The sequence below is a fragment of the Macaca nemestrina genome, chromosome 1 (genome assembly GCF_043159975.1).
Source record: "Macaca nemestrina isolate mMacNem1 chromosome 1, mMacNem.hap1, whole genome shotgun sequence".
In the NCBI taxonomy this organism is placed as follows: Eukaryota; Metazoa; Chordata; class Mammalia; order Primates; family Cercopithecidae; genus Macaca; species Macaca nemestrina.
The window spans coordinates 29,385,832-29,401,680 of NC_092125.1; the positions used below are offsets into that span (position 1 = coordinate 29,385,832).

Below are 15,849 nucleotides of genomic sequence, written 5' to 3' on the forward strand. Positions count from 1 at the left end.
GTGTTCTAGTTAAAGGTGAAGCTTCATTCAAAACAAAGAAATGTAAACAGGCAGTGTGGGGATATATTCCTCAGGAGTACTGAGCAGAAGGTAATGAGTTAGTAATTAAAGCCAAAGGAGCTAATGAGATTTCCTAGACAAGAGTTTAGATAAGAAGGGAAGTGGGGATAGGATGAAGAGCACCAGAGGAAAGATTGACCTTAAATGGAATGAGAAGAAAGATAAACTTTATGTATTGCAGTGGTTCTCAAACTACTTTCAGTTAGAATCACCTGAAGAATTTTTTTTAAAAGTTGATGCCCAATTGCCCCCCTGCCTCCAGATTTGTATACAGCAAGAGTTGAGAATCACTGCTTAGAATATATCTGCTTATAATAAGTCAGTAGGTCTTAACATTTTTGTAAGTCTTAGAATCAGTCTGGAAGACTTGCTGTAAAGAATGCTGGGCCCCTTCCTCAAGAGTTTTGAGTCAGTAGGTCTGGGTTGGGACCTGAGAATTTTCATTTTTATCCTATTTCTAGAGAAACATGGTTTCTGTAGAATCACGTCTCAGAAACGTTGTTCTTTTTTTTTTTTTTTTTTTTTTTTTTTGAGACGGAGTCTCAGTTTGTCACCCAGGCTGTACTCATGATCTCGGCTCACTGCAACCTCCACCTCCTAGGTTCAAGTGATTCTCCTGCCTCAGCCTCCCGAGTAGCTAGGATTACAGGCGCCTGCCGCCATGACTGGCTAATTTTTGTATTTTTAGTAGAGACAGGGTTTCCCCATGTTAGCCAGGCTGGTCTTGAACTCCTGACCTCAGGTGATTCGCCTGCCTCAGCCTCCCAAAGTGCTGGGATTACAGGCGTGAGCCATCGTGCCCAGCCGGAAACATGGTTCTGTGAACCGCAGTAGCAGTAGGTGTAGGAAGGAAAGATTGGATGTTAGATACAGGTTGGTTTGGAGATTTGCTCCTAGAAAGTTTAAGGAGTTCTTTTCTCATGATGTTGCTTTCTAACATACAGAAAGGGTCTCCACCAAGAGTGTTGCATGAGTAGTAATGGTATTCAGAAAAGTCCAAGATTTGAGGATCCTTAGTTAAATAACTTGAGCAAGTTGACTGTTTTTCTTGATACATCAGTTCCTTTTTTTTTTCACCTGATGAAACAGCTCTTTGAATTTTAATTTTGTCAGGTAGTGAATATTTACTGTTCTCTTTTGTCACTGTAGATGAATATTCTTTCTATATCTTTGTGCATGTTACTGGTAAATTTGCCAATAGCATAGATTTTGGTAGTACATTCTCTTTTCACAACATCATCATCATCATCATTAGCGCTCTTGGGGTATAATTAATTGTATACGTTCTTCTACATGTAGTGGCAAATTGTATTAGTGTAGTCCTTTTGGTTGCAGGTCAGTCTTTTTTCAGGTTGCCGGTTGTCTCAAGGAAGGGTGGTTTATTGTAAATGTATACATGGAAAGCGAAATGGTTATCTACATTGTTATGTGGGAGGAGGCAGCACAGTGTAATGGATTGAACCCGACACCCTGGTTTCAAATTCAATCTAATTTAGTCTTTATGTGTAAAAATCAAGATAGTAGCTACACCATAAAGTTGTTAGACTGAAATGAGATAATAGATGTGAGAATGCCTGATAAATTTTATGGAACTATACAAACGTTGGGTGGCATTTTACATGCATATAAAATGACGTCTCTGCTGATTCTGTAATTGACAAATATAAAACTAACAGATGAAACGAAATTTATAAAAGTAAAGTGGATATAGGCTTTACTTTGATGCTTTCTGCGTGGTATACCTATTCTATACTATCTTTGGCTCCCGTGTTTCAGTTCTCAGTGTTTTTAGCGATTGATTGTTTCTGTGGTAGAATTAGCCATCTTCTACCCTACTGCTACACTAACCCCTCAAAAACAAAAACAACCCTTAGTTTGATATGTGTCTACAACTTCATTAAATTGAAGGGAAATAGTAGGAGACATAATTTGTCTTTTTCTCCTATTTATTAATAATCTAAGTTAGGGTGCATCACCAAGATGAGGGTACATTAGCTCTAAAGATGAGGATTCTCTTTATATTTGAATGCTTATGAAAATATTATTTCTACAACTTCTCATATGTAAGGGAACTTTATATATGCTTTGAAAAAAATGCATACTGATTTTTGAATATTTAGTCCACAGCGATGAAATAGGTTATTTTTATGTACCTTGTGTTTGTGAGATGTTTTACCTTTTACAAAATGAAGAGAACAAAGAATGTTGTTTCTGTTCTAATCTGTTAAATTAATAGAGCTTTGTTGGGTACATATTGCCTGATGATTTAGGAATGTAGTATGTAGGGGAATGAAGATGTCCTCCTGTCATTTGGATTCCATGTGCAAAGGTTGATGTCAGTCATTTCAAGCATATTAAATTGGATAATATGTCTTTTTAAAATAGTCTCAATAGGCTCACTGTGTTTGAACTATTCATGTCAGCATGGAATTGTAACCCTTATTCTCTATGATAGAGTTAAGCAGTTATAAACCATATATAACTGATATATTTCACAAGTGCATGATAGCTTGTTATGATCAATTTTGTTGTGTATTGGTTATTGGAATTTGACAGTATTAAAAAGTTCTGTGAAATTATTGATATGGGAAGTTTTTTCTGAATTTCTGTGAACATTTGAATTTACTGAGTTTTTCGTCTTTATTTTTCTTTCTCATGTACATCTTAAGGACTGGGGTTTTAAGGGGTGTGGCAGGAGGTTTTGGACTCGATGAGTTTCCACCGAAATGTCGGAGAAGTCAGGCCAGAGCACAAAAGCAAAGGATGGGAAAAAGTATGCAACACTCAGTTTATTTAATACTTACAAGGGGAAATCATTAGAAACACAGAAAACCACAGGTGAGTAAAATCAAGTGACACTTATGTTTTTCGTGGTTTGTTTTGTTACCATAAGTGATACACGTGCTGCTATGAGAAACTAGGATGTACCCAAGTTAATACCACCCTATTTACATTTGCCCTTTTATGCATGCACGCGTTTTTCAGAGAATGTGTGATAAACATCTTGTAATGGAAAATTTATACTTTCATAGAGCCCTTTAAAAATATTTTTGTTTTTCTCTGTTGTCAGCAGGAAAAAAGAACTGTATGGCTCTAAAGGGGAAACTCAGTCAATGAGATTGATAGGCACAGACCTATATATTAGTGGGAATTTAGTATCTTTTTAGTTATAGACTAGAGAAAGTCCTATGTTTCGTGTGTGTGTGTGTGTGTGAGATACTGTGACCTAGTGAGTATAGTGAAAACTGAAAATCATGTATGGCATATTAACAGTATTCTTTATGAACATAAAATCAATACATTTATTCTCTAACATTCTAAGTTTTGAGTTTGAAATAGATTCTCTGAAAAAATATCAGCATTATCAGTGTTTTCTGTAGTGTATTGAATTGCATTGTTAGAATTTTTAAGGAATCTGTTAAATGCTGTTAAATGGCTTGATTTCGACACTGAATTGTGTTGCAACTGTAGCTTAGTTTTCAACTTATTATCTTAAAATATATGAATGAAAATCATTCAGGGATTGCATTAATTCCTATTTTTCTATATTGTTTGAGGAATAATATGGGTAATAAAATAGATGTTCTAAGAAAGTTGATGTTATTGATCTTTAGTTGCAGCTCGACATGGATTACAGAGTCTTGGAAAAGTCGGTATTTCACGGCGTATGCCTCCACCTGCTAACCTCCCGAGTCTTAAAGCAGAAAACAAAGGCAATGATCCTAATGTAAATATTGTACCTAAAGATGGCACAGGGTGGGCATCAAAACAAGAGCAACATGAAGAAGAAAAGTGAGTCAAAGTCTGTTAAAGAATGAAGCCCTTCCCCTTTCATTGTAGGGAACTTATGTTTGAGTACCTGCTATTTACTAAGTGTCATGCTGTCTGTATTACATATTACATATTTTATACTCTTTAAAGTCTTTTTACTATAGTAACTTTTGGTTAATTTTCCCTATTAAAAGTATTTCTATTTGTCAGGGTAGAACAGATGACAATTGCAAATCACAACCTTGCTTATATCATAGCCTTTATTAGGCTCCCCCTTCTCTTAACTACCACCAACTCCAGTATTCCCTTTCCAATATGATTAAGAGTTGACTCTGATACCTAAATTTCATGATACTAAGGGTGTCTGTCTGCCAATTTACTGTGTATCTCTAGCATTGAAATTGCCTGATATTTCATAGGTGCTCAAGTAATAATTTGTATATACTCTAGCAAGAAAGCTAGGATAGAATTAATAGTGTCCATCTTAGTCATCGTTCTTTCAACAACTATTTAGACTTCTGTGTGTCAAGGATTTTGCCAGGCTTTTAGCTAATTGTGAATGACCAAGCCTAAATAGTGGTAATTTTAAAAAATAAGATAAGCCATTGGATACTTGATGTTTTCTTGCCTATCTCTTATCAAAATTCTATACTCCTGCCTGGGGAGATTTGTATAGTAAATGTGACTACTTCTGTAGAAATTTATCACATACTTATGCTTGTTAGCTGTAGTAAAATTATTTTATAGTATTGAGTCAGTTATAGGTATGAGTGTACCAGAAGTATATTGCATTTTGTGAGCGTCTTAACTACTTTCTTATTTTTAAGCATTACCTCATTACAAGAATTGAATAAAACTGTACAGCCTTTCAAAATACCTTTTACTCACGTGAATGTATTAGGCAGATTGCTGTTACCTCTTTGAATAACAGTAATAAGTACAGTGGTGATCCCGTTGACTTCCAGGTGGAGAGTTTGCTTAGCTTTAGCCCTCAGCTAATTTCACCATTCCAGACTGTATGTATGTTTATACTGCTATTTTTAATTATAAGTGTTCACTTCTTCAAAGCAGATATTTGTTAACTATGTTCCATTGAAAGTGTGTGTGGTTTTTTTTTTTTTTTAAACAAAATGGAAAACAAGCAAAACTCATCTCATTGGGTTATTCAAAGGCAGAGATGAAAGGGGATAAAAATAGCCATAAATCATTTAAAGGAATGTTGCAGAGAGAAAACATTTATAGGAGATTTACCAATGAATAAACATATAGCCAAAATAATTTGTACACAGATTTACCTTAAATACAATACTGATTTTATTTACACGTACAGTATCTGAAATAATGGATTCATATTTTTTTTTAAGAACACCAGAAGTGCCACCAGCACAGCCAAAACCTGGGGTTGCAGCTCCCCCAGAAGTAGCACCTGCTCCCAAATCATGGGCCAGTAACAAGCAAGGTGGGCAAGGAGATGGTAAGTGGACATTAGTTGGGGAAACTGCCTAGGCTTGATAGTTACTGAACAGCCACGCAGGAGATAAAGGGTGAACTGTGTTTTGGTAGAGCCATAAAGCATTGTTAAAGGATATACTTTCGAGGCTCTTAAAAGGTTTTTTAAAAAATCTCTTGGGCTAGCTAAATTCCAGTGTCAAGAGCCATGCACGAGTCAATGATACTGGTTAAGAAAAGGAGTCTTTAAGATACCCTCTGCCTCACATTATTTTATCTTTACGTCTACATATCCAAGCAAAGCTTGTACCTTCAAAGTATCCAGCCATTGCATAGATTGTGAGAAACCATACTCATTTTTCAACTGTGTCCCCAACTTCTCCTGTTTCCGACATGCTGCCAGGATTTCCTGAGAGAAGAGCTAGAAAGTAGCCATAAAGCACCACTGCTGTAATATTACCCTTTTCCCCAAGGAATGATGGAATCCCCAGCAGAATTTAGTTTTCCTACTTTCAAAACAGGGACTGTCTATAAAACATTCTATGGAAGAACCGATCTGGGCCCTCAAGCTAATAAAACTAGCTCTTTTAATTTAAAAAAATAGGTAGATAGGAAGTTGGGTGAATAGTGAGGTGCAGTCATCTCAGCTGTAAATTAAATCAAAGTAAAGTAAATGAAGCAGTAAATTAAATAAAGGCATTTTAGCCTCATCTTGAGCTTGGAGTCTTTATTCATCAAACACTATTTCAGTAATATGATTTGAACGAATTCTGAGAATTCTTAGCAAAGGAATTTGATGGGTATTGAAAATGTAAGGAGTTGTAATGAAAGAGAAACAAGAGAAGCTCTTCACTTGCATGGTCATCTTAAATGAGTCCTCTGGAATGGTGCTGGAAGATTACTGTCTTAGACTTTCATCTCCTCATGGCTGATCATTAGCTTTTCAAAGGAGTCTAGATGAATTTTAAAGATTTATGGCTATGAACAGTCATCACTGAAATGTGGAATAATTTACGAGAAAGAGGCAGAGAGCTCTATCCTGGAAGGGTGGCTTGTATTATCTTCAGTATAAAAGTTACCTTTAATTTTTTTTTTTTTTTTTTTAATCTATAGGAATCCAAGTGAATAGTCAGTTTCAGCAAGAATTTCCCAGCCTGCAGGCAGCTGGGGATCAGGAAAAAAAAGAAAAGGAAACAAATGATGACAACTATGGACCTGGACCCAGTTTACGCCCACCAAGTAAGAGTACTTTCTCTTTAATACAAAGTGAGATCATATTTGTATATTATCTTGCAATACAACCTCCTGCTTGCTGTTGTATGTATGATTTGCCTAGTTTGAAAAGGCAGACTTAGTACTATAGTCACTTGCTACTCAGGTGTGATTTTTGCAGCGACAGTATCAACATAACTTGAGAACATGTTAGAAATGTGTAATCTTGGGCCTTGCATCCAACTTACTAAATCAAAATCTACATGTTAACAAGATGTCCAGGTGACTTTCATGTATATCAATGTTTGGACTTTTCTATATTAGTAAGTTTTTGAGCAAGCTTTGAGCAAGTTTTGAGCAATACTTAATACTGTATTAATATTTGGTGATTCCTCACTTTCTGAGCTCAAACTGAGGAAACAAGTAATTTTGGAGAGTGAGGGATAGTTTATGTACATTACAAAGCAAAAACTAAAAATAGAAGTATAAAATTTTTGAGGGATTTTTAAATGTCTTCTTAATTGTGATAGCTTCATATTGTCATTACCAAGTATCTTAAAGTACCTTGTTTACATGGGGAGGTTCATCTATGACAGAAGTGTTTACAAATTCCGTATTTCTTTTTTTTTTTTTTTGAGACAGTCTCGCTCTTGTCACCCAGGTTGGAGTGCAGTGGCGCGATCTCGGCTGACTGCGAGCCCCGCCTCCCGGGTTCACGCCATTCTCCTGCGTCAGCCTCAGCCTCTCGAGTAGCTGGGACTACAGGCGCCCGTGACCACGCCCGGCTAATTTTTTATATTTTTAGTAGAGATGGGGTTTTGCCATGTTAGCCAGGATGGTCTCGATCTCCTGACCGCGTGATCTGCCCGCCTCGGCCTCCCAAAGTGCTGGGATTACAGGCGTGAGCCACCGTGCCCGGCACAAATTCCGTATTTCTAATAACCTGATATATTTTATATTTTTTGGCTCTTATCAGATCTAAATAAATCTAAATTTTATTTTTATTTTTCAAGCGTCATAATGTGGTTGGTGCATTTGTATTAGAAATAGATGTGCCAACTCCTCTTTTCTTGTTCAGTTGAATTTTCAGTTATCTATTGCTGCATAACAAATTTAGCAATGTAAAACAACAAACTGAACTATACTTATGATATCCCACTGTATCTGAAGGTCAGGAATCCAGGATCAGCTTAGCTTGAGGTTCTGGCCAAGGGACTCCTCTCTCAAAGCTGCAGTTAAGCTGTCTAAAGATGACTTGACTGGGGCTATACTTCCAAACTGGTGTAGCTATTGGCTCTTTACTTTCATGGTCTCTTAGTGGGGCTGCTTATGACATGGCTTTTGCAGAATAAATGATGAGAGACAGATATCCTCCACCCAAGACAGAAGCCCACAGTCTTTAATAACTTAATCTGGAAAGGGACATGCTATCACTTCTGCCATATTCTACAGGTTACACAGACCAACCCTGCTATATTGTGAGAAGAGACTACACATAGTGTAAATACCAGAAGATAAAGATAATTTGGGCTATCCAGGAGACTGGTTACCATGCAGTGTTTCTTAGCAAAACCACCTAGCTGTTTTATTTGGTTAAGTGTAGTTACACCAGATAATTTCACACAGTCCGTTCACTTGGGGGCATCTGTAACTAGCAATGATATACTGGAAACAGACAAATGAGAATATCACTGTCAACCCTTCCAGATTGTAGAAGTCCCATCTTCCTTCCCTCAGGAAACCTCAGGTGTGTCACTCTGAAACATGGCCATCTGATATAGGGAGAGCAGATTTTCATCTCTATACCAAATATTGTTAAAGCCTCATAGAGAAGTTCTAATATTTTCTTCTCCCACCCCAGTATTTGCTTGTGGTGACACCCTCTGAGGTACATCCTCTCCACTTTGGAAGTCACTACTACCCAAACACCTTGAAAGCATTAGTGGGACCTGGATTAGACTTTTCCTGCTCTTTCACTCTGCTTACTTGCTTTCATGTTCCTGAAATGTGCCTGGTTTGGTTTCACTTTGTTCCATTTTCAGATTTTTATCTTTTTCCTTTTTTCTCTGCTTCCATACTAGATGTTGCTTGTTGGAGAGATGGTGGTAAGGCTGCTGGCTCACCTTCGTCATCTGATCAAGATGAAAAGCTCCCTGGCCAGGATGAAAGCATAGCTGGAACATCAGAGCAAAATGATATCCTCAAAGTGGTGGAAAAGAGGATAGCTTGTGGTCCTCCACAGGCTAAACTGAATGGACAGCAGGCTGCTCTCGCTTCCCAGTATAGAGCTATGATGCCTCCTTATGTGAGTATTGTTAAATGAACAAGCAGTCAAACAAGAGGCTTTTGATCTGGGGTCCGAGGAGCGAATTGTTACAGGGAAAAGTTTAGGTCTTTATTTTCGTTAACATCTAACTAAAAATTAGCATTTTCTTTTATTGTATGGTGTATTGTGAGAAGGGACTACACGTGGTGTAAATACCAGAAGATAGAGATCATTTGGGCTATCCGGGAAACTGGTTACCAAGCAGTGTTTCTTAGCAAAACCACCTAGCTGTTTTATTTGGGTAAGTGTAGTTGTACCATATAGGAAACAAATCACAGAACTATCAGCAGTGTCTTTATTATTAACAGAGATTGTAGATATTTTCATATCACATTACATTCAACATTACTTCAAAATAATTATTAGACCCATAGATAATGATCTAATAAACACATACATTACCATACCACAGATTTATTTTGTAAATACAGAGAACAATTACACTAAAATTCTGTTTAATATAATTGTTTTTCTTTGCAATATTTTTGTATTTTACATTATGCATTTAAAATGTTTTCCTGAGAGGAAGTCCATAGGATTCATCAGACTGCCAAAGGGGTGGTTCATGGAAAAAAAGATAAAGAACACTTGCTGTAGTTTCAAGGTTTTTATTTGTGTGCTTTTAATATTTTTGTCAAACTTTTTTTTGTTTTGTTTTTTTGGAGACAGAGTCTTGCTCTTTTGCCCAGGCTGGAGTGCAGTGGTGTGATCTCAGCTCACTGCAACCTCTGCCCCCTGGGTTCAAGCAGTTCTTGTGCCTCGGCCTCCTGAGTAGCTGGAATTACAGGCATGTGCCACCACGCCTGTTTTTTTGTTTGTTTGTTTGTTTGTTTGTTTTTAAGTAGAGTTGGGGTTTTGCCATGTTGGCAAGGCTGGTTTTGAACTCCTGGCCTCAAGTAGTCTGCCCACTTTGGCCCTTCAGAGTGTTGGGATTACAGACATGAGCCATCTCGCCTGGCCTTTAAACTTTTTTTTAATGGAAAGTTTTAAACATCTGCAAAAATAAAGATAACAGTGCAGTGAATCTGCCTCTTTTCCCACCACTTTTCTTTTTGGAAACAGAGTCTCGCTCTGTCACCCAGGCTATAGTGCAGTGGCATGATCTCGGCTCACTGCAACCTCTGCCTCCTAGGTTCAAGCAATTCTCCTGCCTTAGCCTCCTTAAGTAACTGGGATTATAGCCGCCCACTACCATACCTGGCTAATTTTTGTATTTTTAGTAGAGACAATTTTGCCATGTTGGCAAGGCTGGTCTTGAACTCCTAACCTCAAGTGATCCACCCACCTCAGCCTCCCGAAGTGCTGGGATTACAGGTGTGAGTCACCATGGCTGCTCTTTTCCTACCACTTTGGATTACGAAAGCAAATCCAAGATATTTCTATTTTAGTAAATATTAAATATTTAGTAAATATTAAATATTTCATCAGTAAATATTTCTATTTTAAAGGATAAAGACTTGGGGAGAAAGTTTGCAATGCTGTTATCATACCTTAAAAGAAAACTAATTCCTTGATATTCTTGAATATTATGTTAGTGTCCCAGTAATTGTCTCATAATTAGGATACAGGCAACATCCATTCCTTGAGATTGGTTCATACTTCTTTTAAGAATCTTGTTACCTACAGATATCTCCATCTCCTGTTTCCTTTGGTGCTTATCTGTTTTAATTTGTTAACCTGTAAAGTTCCTCAGATTTTGGATTTTGTTGATTCTATCTTTAGTTACATTTAATACATACTCTTACACCCACCCCTGCCCTCCTGCCACATTTTCTAAATTATTAGTTAGATTTGGTGTCCTCATTCTTTGTTTACTGTCAGCCCAATGTAAAGTTGTAAAGCAAGTCACATGTGCCTGGATACATACATTTACTTTTCCAGGAGACTCATTACTCTCATAGGAAACAAAAATCTAGGTCATATTTATTTAGTTTGTTTAACTTCTAATATTTGAATCCTAAATATCCATCATACTTTCCATTCCTTCATATTGGTGGTGTTATTTTAAAATATGGAATGCTTCATAAATTTGCATGCTATTTTTATGCAGGGACTGTGCTGATCTTCTCTATATTCTTCCAATTTTGCTGCCAAAGTGAGCATATACATTACTATTTTTAATCATTCTAGACTAACAGAGGGAAATGAATGATTAAGTACAATTACTTGTTAAATGTTTTTTGCTCTGATGCCCAGGCTGGAGTGCAGTGGCACCATCTCGGCTCACTGCAGCCTCCACCTCCCAGGTTCAAGTGATTCTCCTGCCTCAACCTTCCAAGTAGCTGGGATTACAGGGGCACGCCACCACACCCAGCTAATTTTTGTATTTTTAGTAGAGACAGGGTGTCACCATGTTAGCTGGGCTAGTCTTGATCTCCTGACTTCAGGTGATCTATCCTCCTTGGCTTCCCAAAGTGCTGGGATTACACGTGTCAACCACTGTGCCTGACCGTTAAATGTTTTCCTAAAAGAAGTTTAGGAGTATGCTGACCTGGCCTTGAAAAATGATTTATACCCATTAGAAATGGGTAGGAAAAAAAATTCCTTTTTTCCTAATCATTTTCAATTTGCGCTACCAAAGATCCCTGAACTTTCAGGTGAGAGGGTAGGCTAGGAAAGAGGGGAGACCAAGTGGGCATCATTCCCACTTTCATCAGCGATTATATTTGAATAATGTGTTCTGCTAATTAACAAAAACATTTAAATATCACTACTATATACTGAGAATTTAAAATTTGTTTCTATAATGAATTTTCTGGCAAATTCCTAGACGTTAAGCATTTAAGACCACATGAAATTATGCCTGGAATGACCAGATGAAGTATTTAATGCAGCTTTAGCTATGAACATATGCCTCCAGTAGTGTCTTTATTAACTTCAGTATAGAAGTGTGATGCTACTGAAAATTCTCCAGAGTATCCCTCAAAGTTTCCCCAGCTGAGTTTCAGCTGTTGCTGGGCTTAATTAACATTGCTTCAACTGACTTAAGAGAAATTTCTTCTTTTTCTTTCTTCTTCTTTCTTTCTTTTTTTTTTTTTTTTTAAAGTCAAAGTCTCACTCTGGTGCCAGGCTGGAGTGCAGTGGTGCTATCTCAGCTCACTGCAACCTCTGCCTCCTGGGGTCAAGTGATTCTCGTGTCTCAGCGTCCTGAGTAACTGGGACTACAGGCGCACCCACCACACCCAGCTAGTTTTTTTGTATTTTTAGTAGAGACAGGGTTTCACCATGTTAGCCAGGATGGTCTCCATCTCCTGACCTAGTGATCCACCCACCTCGGCCTCCCAAAGTGCTGGGATTGCAGGTGTGAGCCACTGCACCTGGCCCAGAATTTTCATCTTTAGACAGCATAATCATATAAACATCCTTGCTTCAAATGTAAGGTAATTTTCTTATCTAACACATAGTTACTACTTTCTTTTTAGAAAAACTAGTCTTCTATTTTAGGATATAAATTGTGTTTTTACAGTAATATAATTTCATATTATTTACATAATTTTACTTGGATATAAGCAAATAGTAAATGACCAAGCTATTCTTTGACACTTCCTCCCTTCAAAATCATAGGATGAATCCCTTGGTGTTATTTGTTCTCAGAATCTATCTTATGTCTCCTCTTAAGTTTAGTTTCCCAGAGCCAAGTTCCTACAGAGAATAATATCTGGACCTGTTTGGGACTGTTTATAATGATCATTTGTGCAGTAATTTGATTGAGAATTCACCTATGCCATATCCGTAGAAAATTTTTGGGTAGCTCTCTGTCCCCCTTTTCCAACTCAGTTCCTTGGATTGTGGACTGTCCCTTAATTTTATCTGAACTGAGTTCTTCTTCCCTACCCCTGCTACCCCTACTTTTTTCTATTTGAGGTGCTGGGGCTGGGGACTGATGTTATCCTCCTTATCCACAAATCTGCCTCTAATTATTCTACTCCTGCTTATGGAGAAAGGCCTATAGCATCTGCTTTTCGAATATTTTCACTTTGCTGTTTGCTGGGGTACATGTGTGTATATATCCTGTTGATGCAGTTACTTTAATGTAATTTATATCTTATTGATACAGTTACTTTAATGCAATTTTACATTACATATCTCGATACAGTTACTTTAATGTGTACATACCTTGTTAATACAATTACTTTAATGTAATTTTATCAATATAATGCAGAAGTCTTTCATATGATGTGCTCTAGTTATTCTATTTGTAAAGAGTTGGTAGAGGCAATGGCCTTGGAAATGGGTTGCTATTGAGGATGAATGATGATCTATGCTAGCAGGTAACAGTCATTAATAGTTTTATTCATTTTAATCATTGTTTCTATAAATTATAACTTCAGGCCTAGGCTCAGATTTTTATGTATTTATGTGTGTGTGTATATATAGATATATATAATTTTTTAAAATAACTGGGTTGCTAAATTTATCAAAATTTTTTGTTTCCTTCATTCAGATGTTTCAGCAGTATCCAAGGATGACATATCCTCCTCTCCATGGTCCCATGAGATTCCCACCTTCTTTATCTGAAGGAAACAAGTAAGGCTATTAAATGATTAAAGTCTGTAAGTAATATGTATATGCTTGTTAAGATTTCCTAAAGGTGGAGTGGATTGTGTGATTTTGAGTTGTGTAATTGATCGTTTTCCTGTCCTCACAGTACAGTTGTCATTAATAAATAATTGGCTAACTCTTATAAGACAGACCAGATATAATTCATTCTTTTAAACATTTAAATTAATTTACATAGGATTTTGAAAACTGAAAACCAGGCCGGGCACAGTGGCTCAACCTTGTAATCCCAGCACTTTGGGAGGCCAAGGTGGGTGGATCACAGGAGGTCAGGAGTTCAAGGCCAGCCTGGCCAGCATGGTGAAATGCTGTTTCTACTAAAAAAAAAATACAAAAAATTGGCCGGACATGGTGGTGTGCACCTGTAATCCCAGCTACTCGGGAGGCTGAGGCAGGAGAATTGCTTGAACCTGGCAGGCGGAGGTTGCAGTGAGCCGAGATTGTGCCACTGCACTCTAGCCTGGGCGACAGAGCGAGACTCCGTCTCGAAAAAAAAGAAAACTGAAAACCATGGTCCTAAAATTGATGACACTTGTTTTTCTCCTCTTCCTTTCATGTTATGGACTCCCCCCCCTTTTTTTTTTTTTGGCTTATTATGTGAGACTTGATCATCCTCTTGAATTATTTTCCTCAAAATTATGTGTTTTGAAGTTAGTTTTATTCATATTGTTATCCTTTAGCATATATTTGTTTTATCTTAAATGTTTGAGAATTCTTAAAAACTGTGTCAGCTGTTACTTAAGAGTTACGTATTATCCTATAATTACGTATTAATATTAATTTTTTCATACACGTCAATGCAGAACATATTATATATCTTGGTGTAGAAAACACTAATGTCGAAATGAACTAAATTCCAATCTTTTAGTATTCTCCCAATTTAGTATCATAAACTTTTGTGTCTTTTCCATGACCTGCCTTTCATTAGAGGCCTCCGAGGAAGAGGCCCACCTCCTTCATGGGCCTCAGAGCCTGAACGCCCATCCATTCTTAGTGCATCAGAACTGAAGGAGCTTGATAAATTTGATAACCTAGATGCTGAAGCTGATGAGGGTTGGGCAGGTAAGAGGCAAAATTAATTAAGTGCTTTAAATTGTTAGATGCTTTCAAGCAGCCAGTCTGAGTTTTCCTTAATTTAATAGGTGCTCAGATGGAAGTAGATTATACAGAGCAACTGAATTTCAGTGATGATGATGAACAAGGAAGTAACAGTCCTAAAGAGAATAACAGGTAAGTTGTGGTATGTTTTACTAATAACAGTATGAAATTTGTTGATACAATATTAACTACTTATGCAGAGAGGCTTTATTAACAGACAATTGTTATTTGTAGAATTTATATATTCTCTGAAGTTTTACTAAATAGAAGGTGATTAATGAGCTAGATTAATACAGTATACAGCTAATCCATTAATTAAAATGTGTTGCGTCTCAAGAAAGTTAATTTTAAAAACTTTTAGGGCCGGATGCAGTGGCTCATGTCTGTAATCCCAGCACTTTGGGAGTCCGAGGCAGGCAGATCACTTGAGGTCAGGAGCTCAAGACCAGCTTGGCCAACATGGTGAAACCCTGTCTCTACTAAAAATACAAAAATTATCCAGGTGTGGTGGCACATGCCTATAATCCCAGCTACTCAGGAGGCTGAGGCAGGAGAACCACTTGAATCTGGGAGGCGGAGGTTGCATTGAGCTGAGATCATGCCACTGCACTCCAGTCTGGGTGACAGAGCAAGACTGTATCTCAAAAAAAGATATTTAGGTATTTAGCACCTAGTTTGGAGATCTTTTGAGAATTGGTATTAGGAACAATTTTAAACTGTTACTTGCTTGGCCTGATCCATATTTATAAAATTGGAGAATAATTCCCTGGGTAACTACAGCTGCTTCAGGTCCTCGATTTCTTAAAACTTAGTAAACTGCATTAGGGCCTTAGAAAATGGGGAGTTTTTTGTTTCTTTTTCCTTCATTCTGGAATATTGGAGCACCAGTCAGGAATATATGGGTTATATATCATAAATGTTGGGCTTTTAAAATATATGAAAGTTTGTAAGCACATTTGACATAATTTTTCAGTTATGGCATTGTGACAAACAATCGTTTTATGATCATGTAAGAGATACCTGTGATTTGCTGTGGCTTTGAAAAAATACTGTAGTTTATCTTTTTATTAAATCAGAATAAATTAGAATGCAGTTAAATAATAATTCCAATATTACCCAGTTATATTTGGATTATATTTCTTAGATAGAGGAGATAGGAAATTATGTGATTATATTCTTTGGCCAGGATATATGCCTGACGTGTGTGTTTAGATTTGACAAATACTGTATTGCACTTTCATAGTATATATTTATTGAAAGAAGAAATTAGCACTAGTAGGTCACATACGCATCTCATTCCTTAATACATTCCCCCCGGGAAACCATACCGAAATAATTTTTTTTAATTGCCAAAAAAAATGTATGTACTTACG

The 15,849-nt window shown here is 37.0% G+C and overlaps 1 protein-coding gene and 1 non-coding gene across 13 annotated transcripts in view; one reads left to right on the forward strand and one right to left on the reverse strand.

Annotated features, from left to right (window-relative positions):
- LOC105484407 (proline rich coiled-coil 2C) overlaps window positions 1-15,849 on the forward strand; it is a 106,477-nt gene that overhangs the window by 22,267 nt on the left and 68,361 nt on the right. For 8 of the 12 annotated variants that reach the window (XM_011745950.3, XM_011745953.2, XM_011745947.2 and 5 more), the window contains exons 2-9: window positions 2,730-2,898; window positions 3,675-3,852; window positions 5,196-5,305; window positions 6,394-6,519; window positions 8,574-8,797; window positions 13,263-13,345; window positions 14,307-14,440; window positions 14,521-14,608. In XM_011745950.3, coding sequence (XP_011744252.1) covers window positions 2,787-2,898; window positions 3,675-3,852; window positions 5,196-5,305; window positions 6,394-6,519; window positions 8,574-8,797; window positions 13,263-13,345; window positions 14,307-14,440; window positions 14,521-14,608 — 1,055 coding nt within the window. In that variant the 5' untranslated portion in view covers window positions 2,730-2,786. The remainder of the gene's footprint in view (window positions 1-2,729; window positions 2,899-3,674; window positions 3,853-5,195; window positions 5,306-6,393; window positions 6,520-8,573; window positions 8,798-13,262; window positions 13,346-14,306; window positions 14,441-14,520; window positions 14,609-15,849) is intronic. The other 4 variants (XM_011745956.2, XM_011745949.3, XM_011745952.3 and 1 more) reach the window with 2 other exon arrangements.
- LOC112427268 (U6 spliceosomal RNA) lies at window positions 10,824-10,927 on the reverse strand. Its single transcript, XR_003018774.1, has one exon. It is a non-coding gene; the product is annotated as a U6 spliceosomal RNA (small nuclear RNA).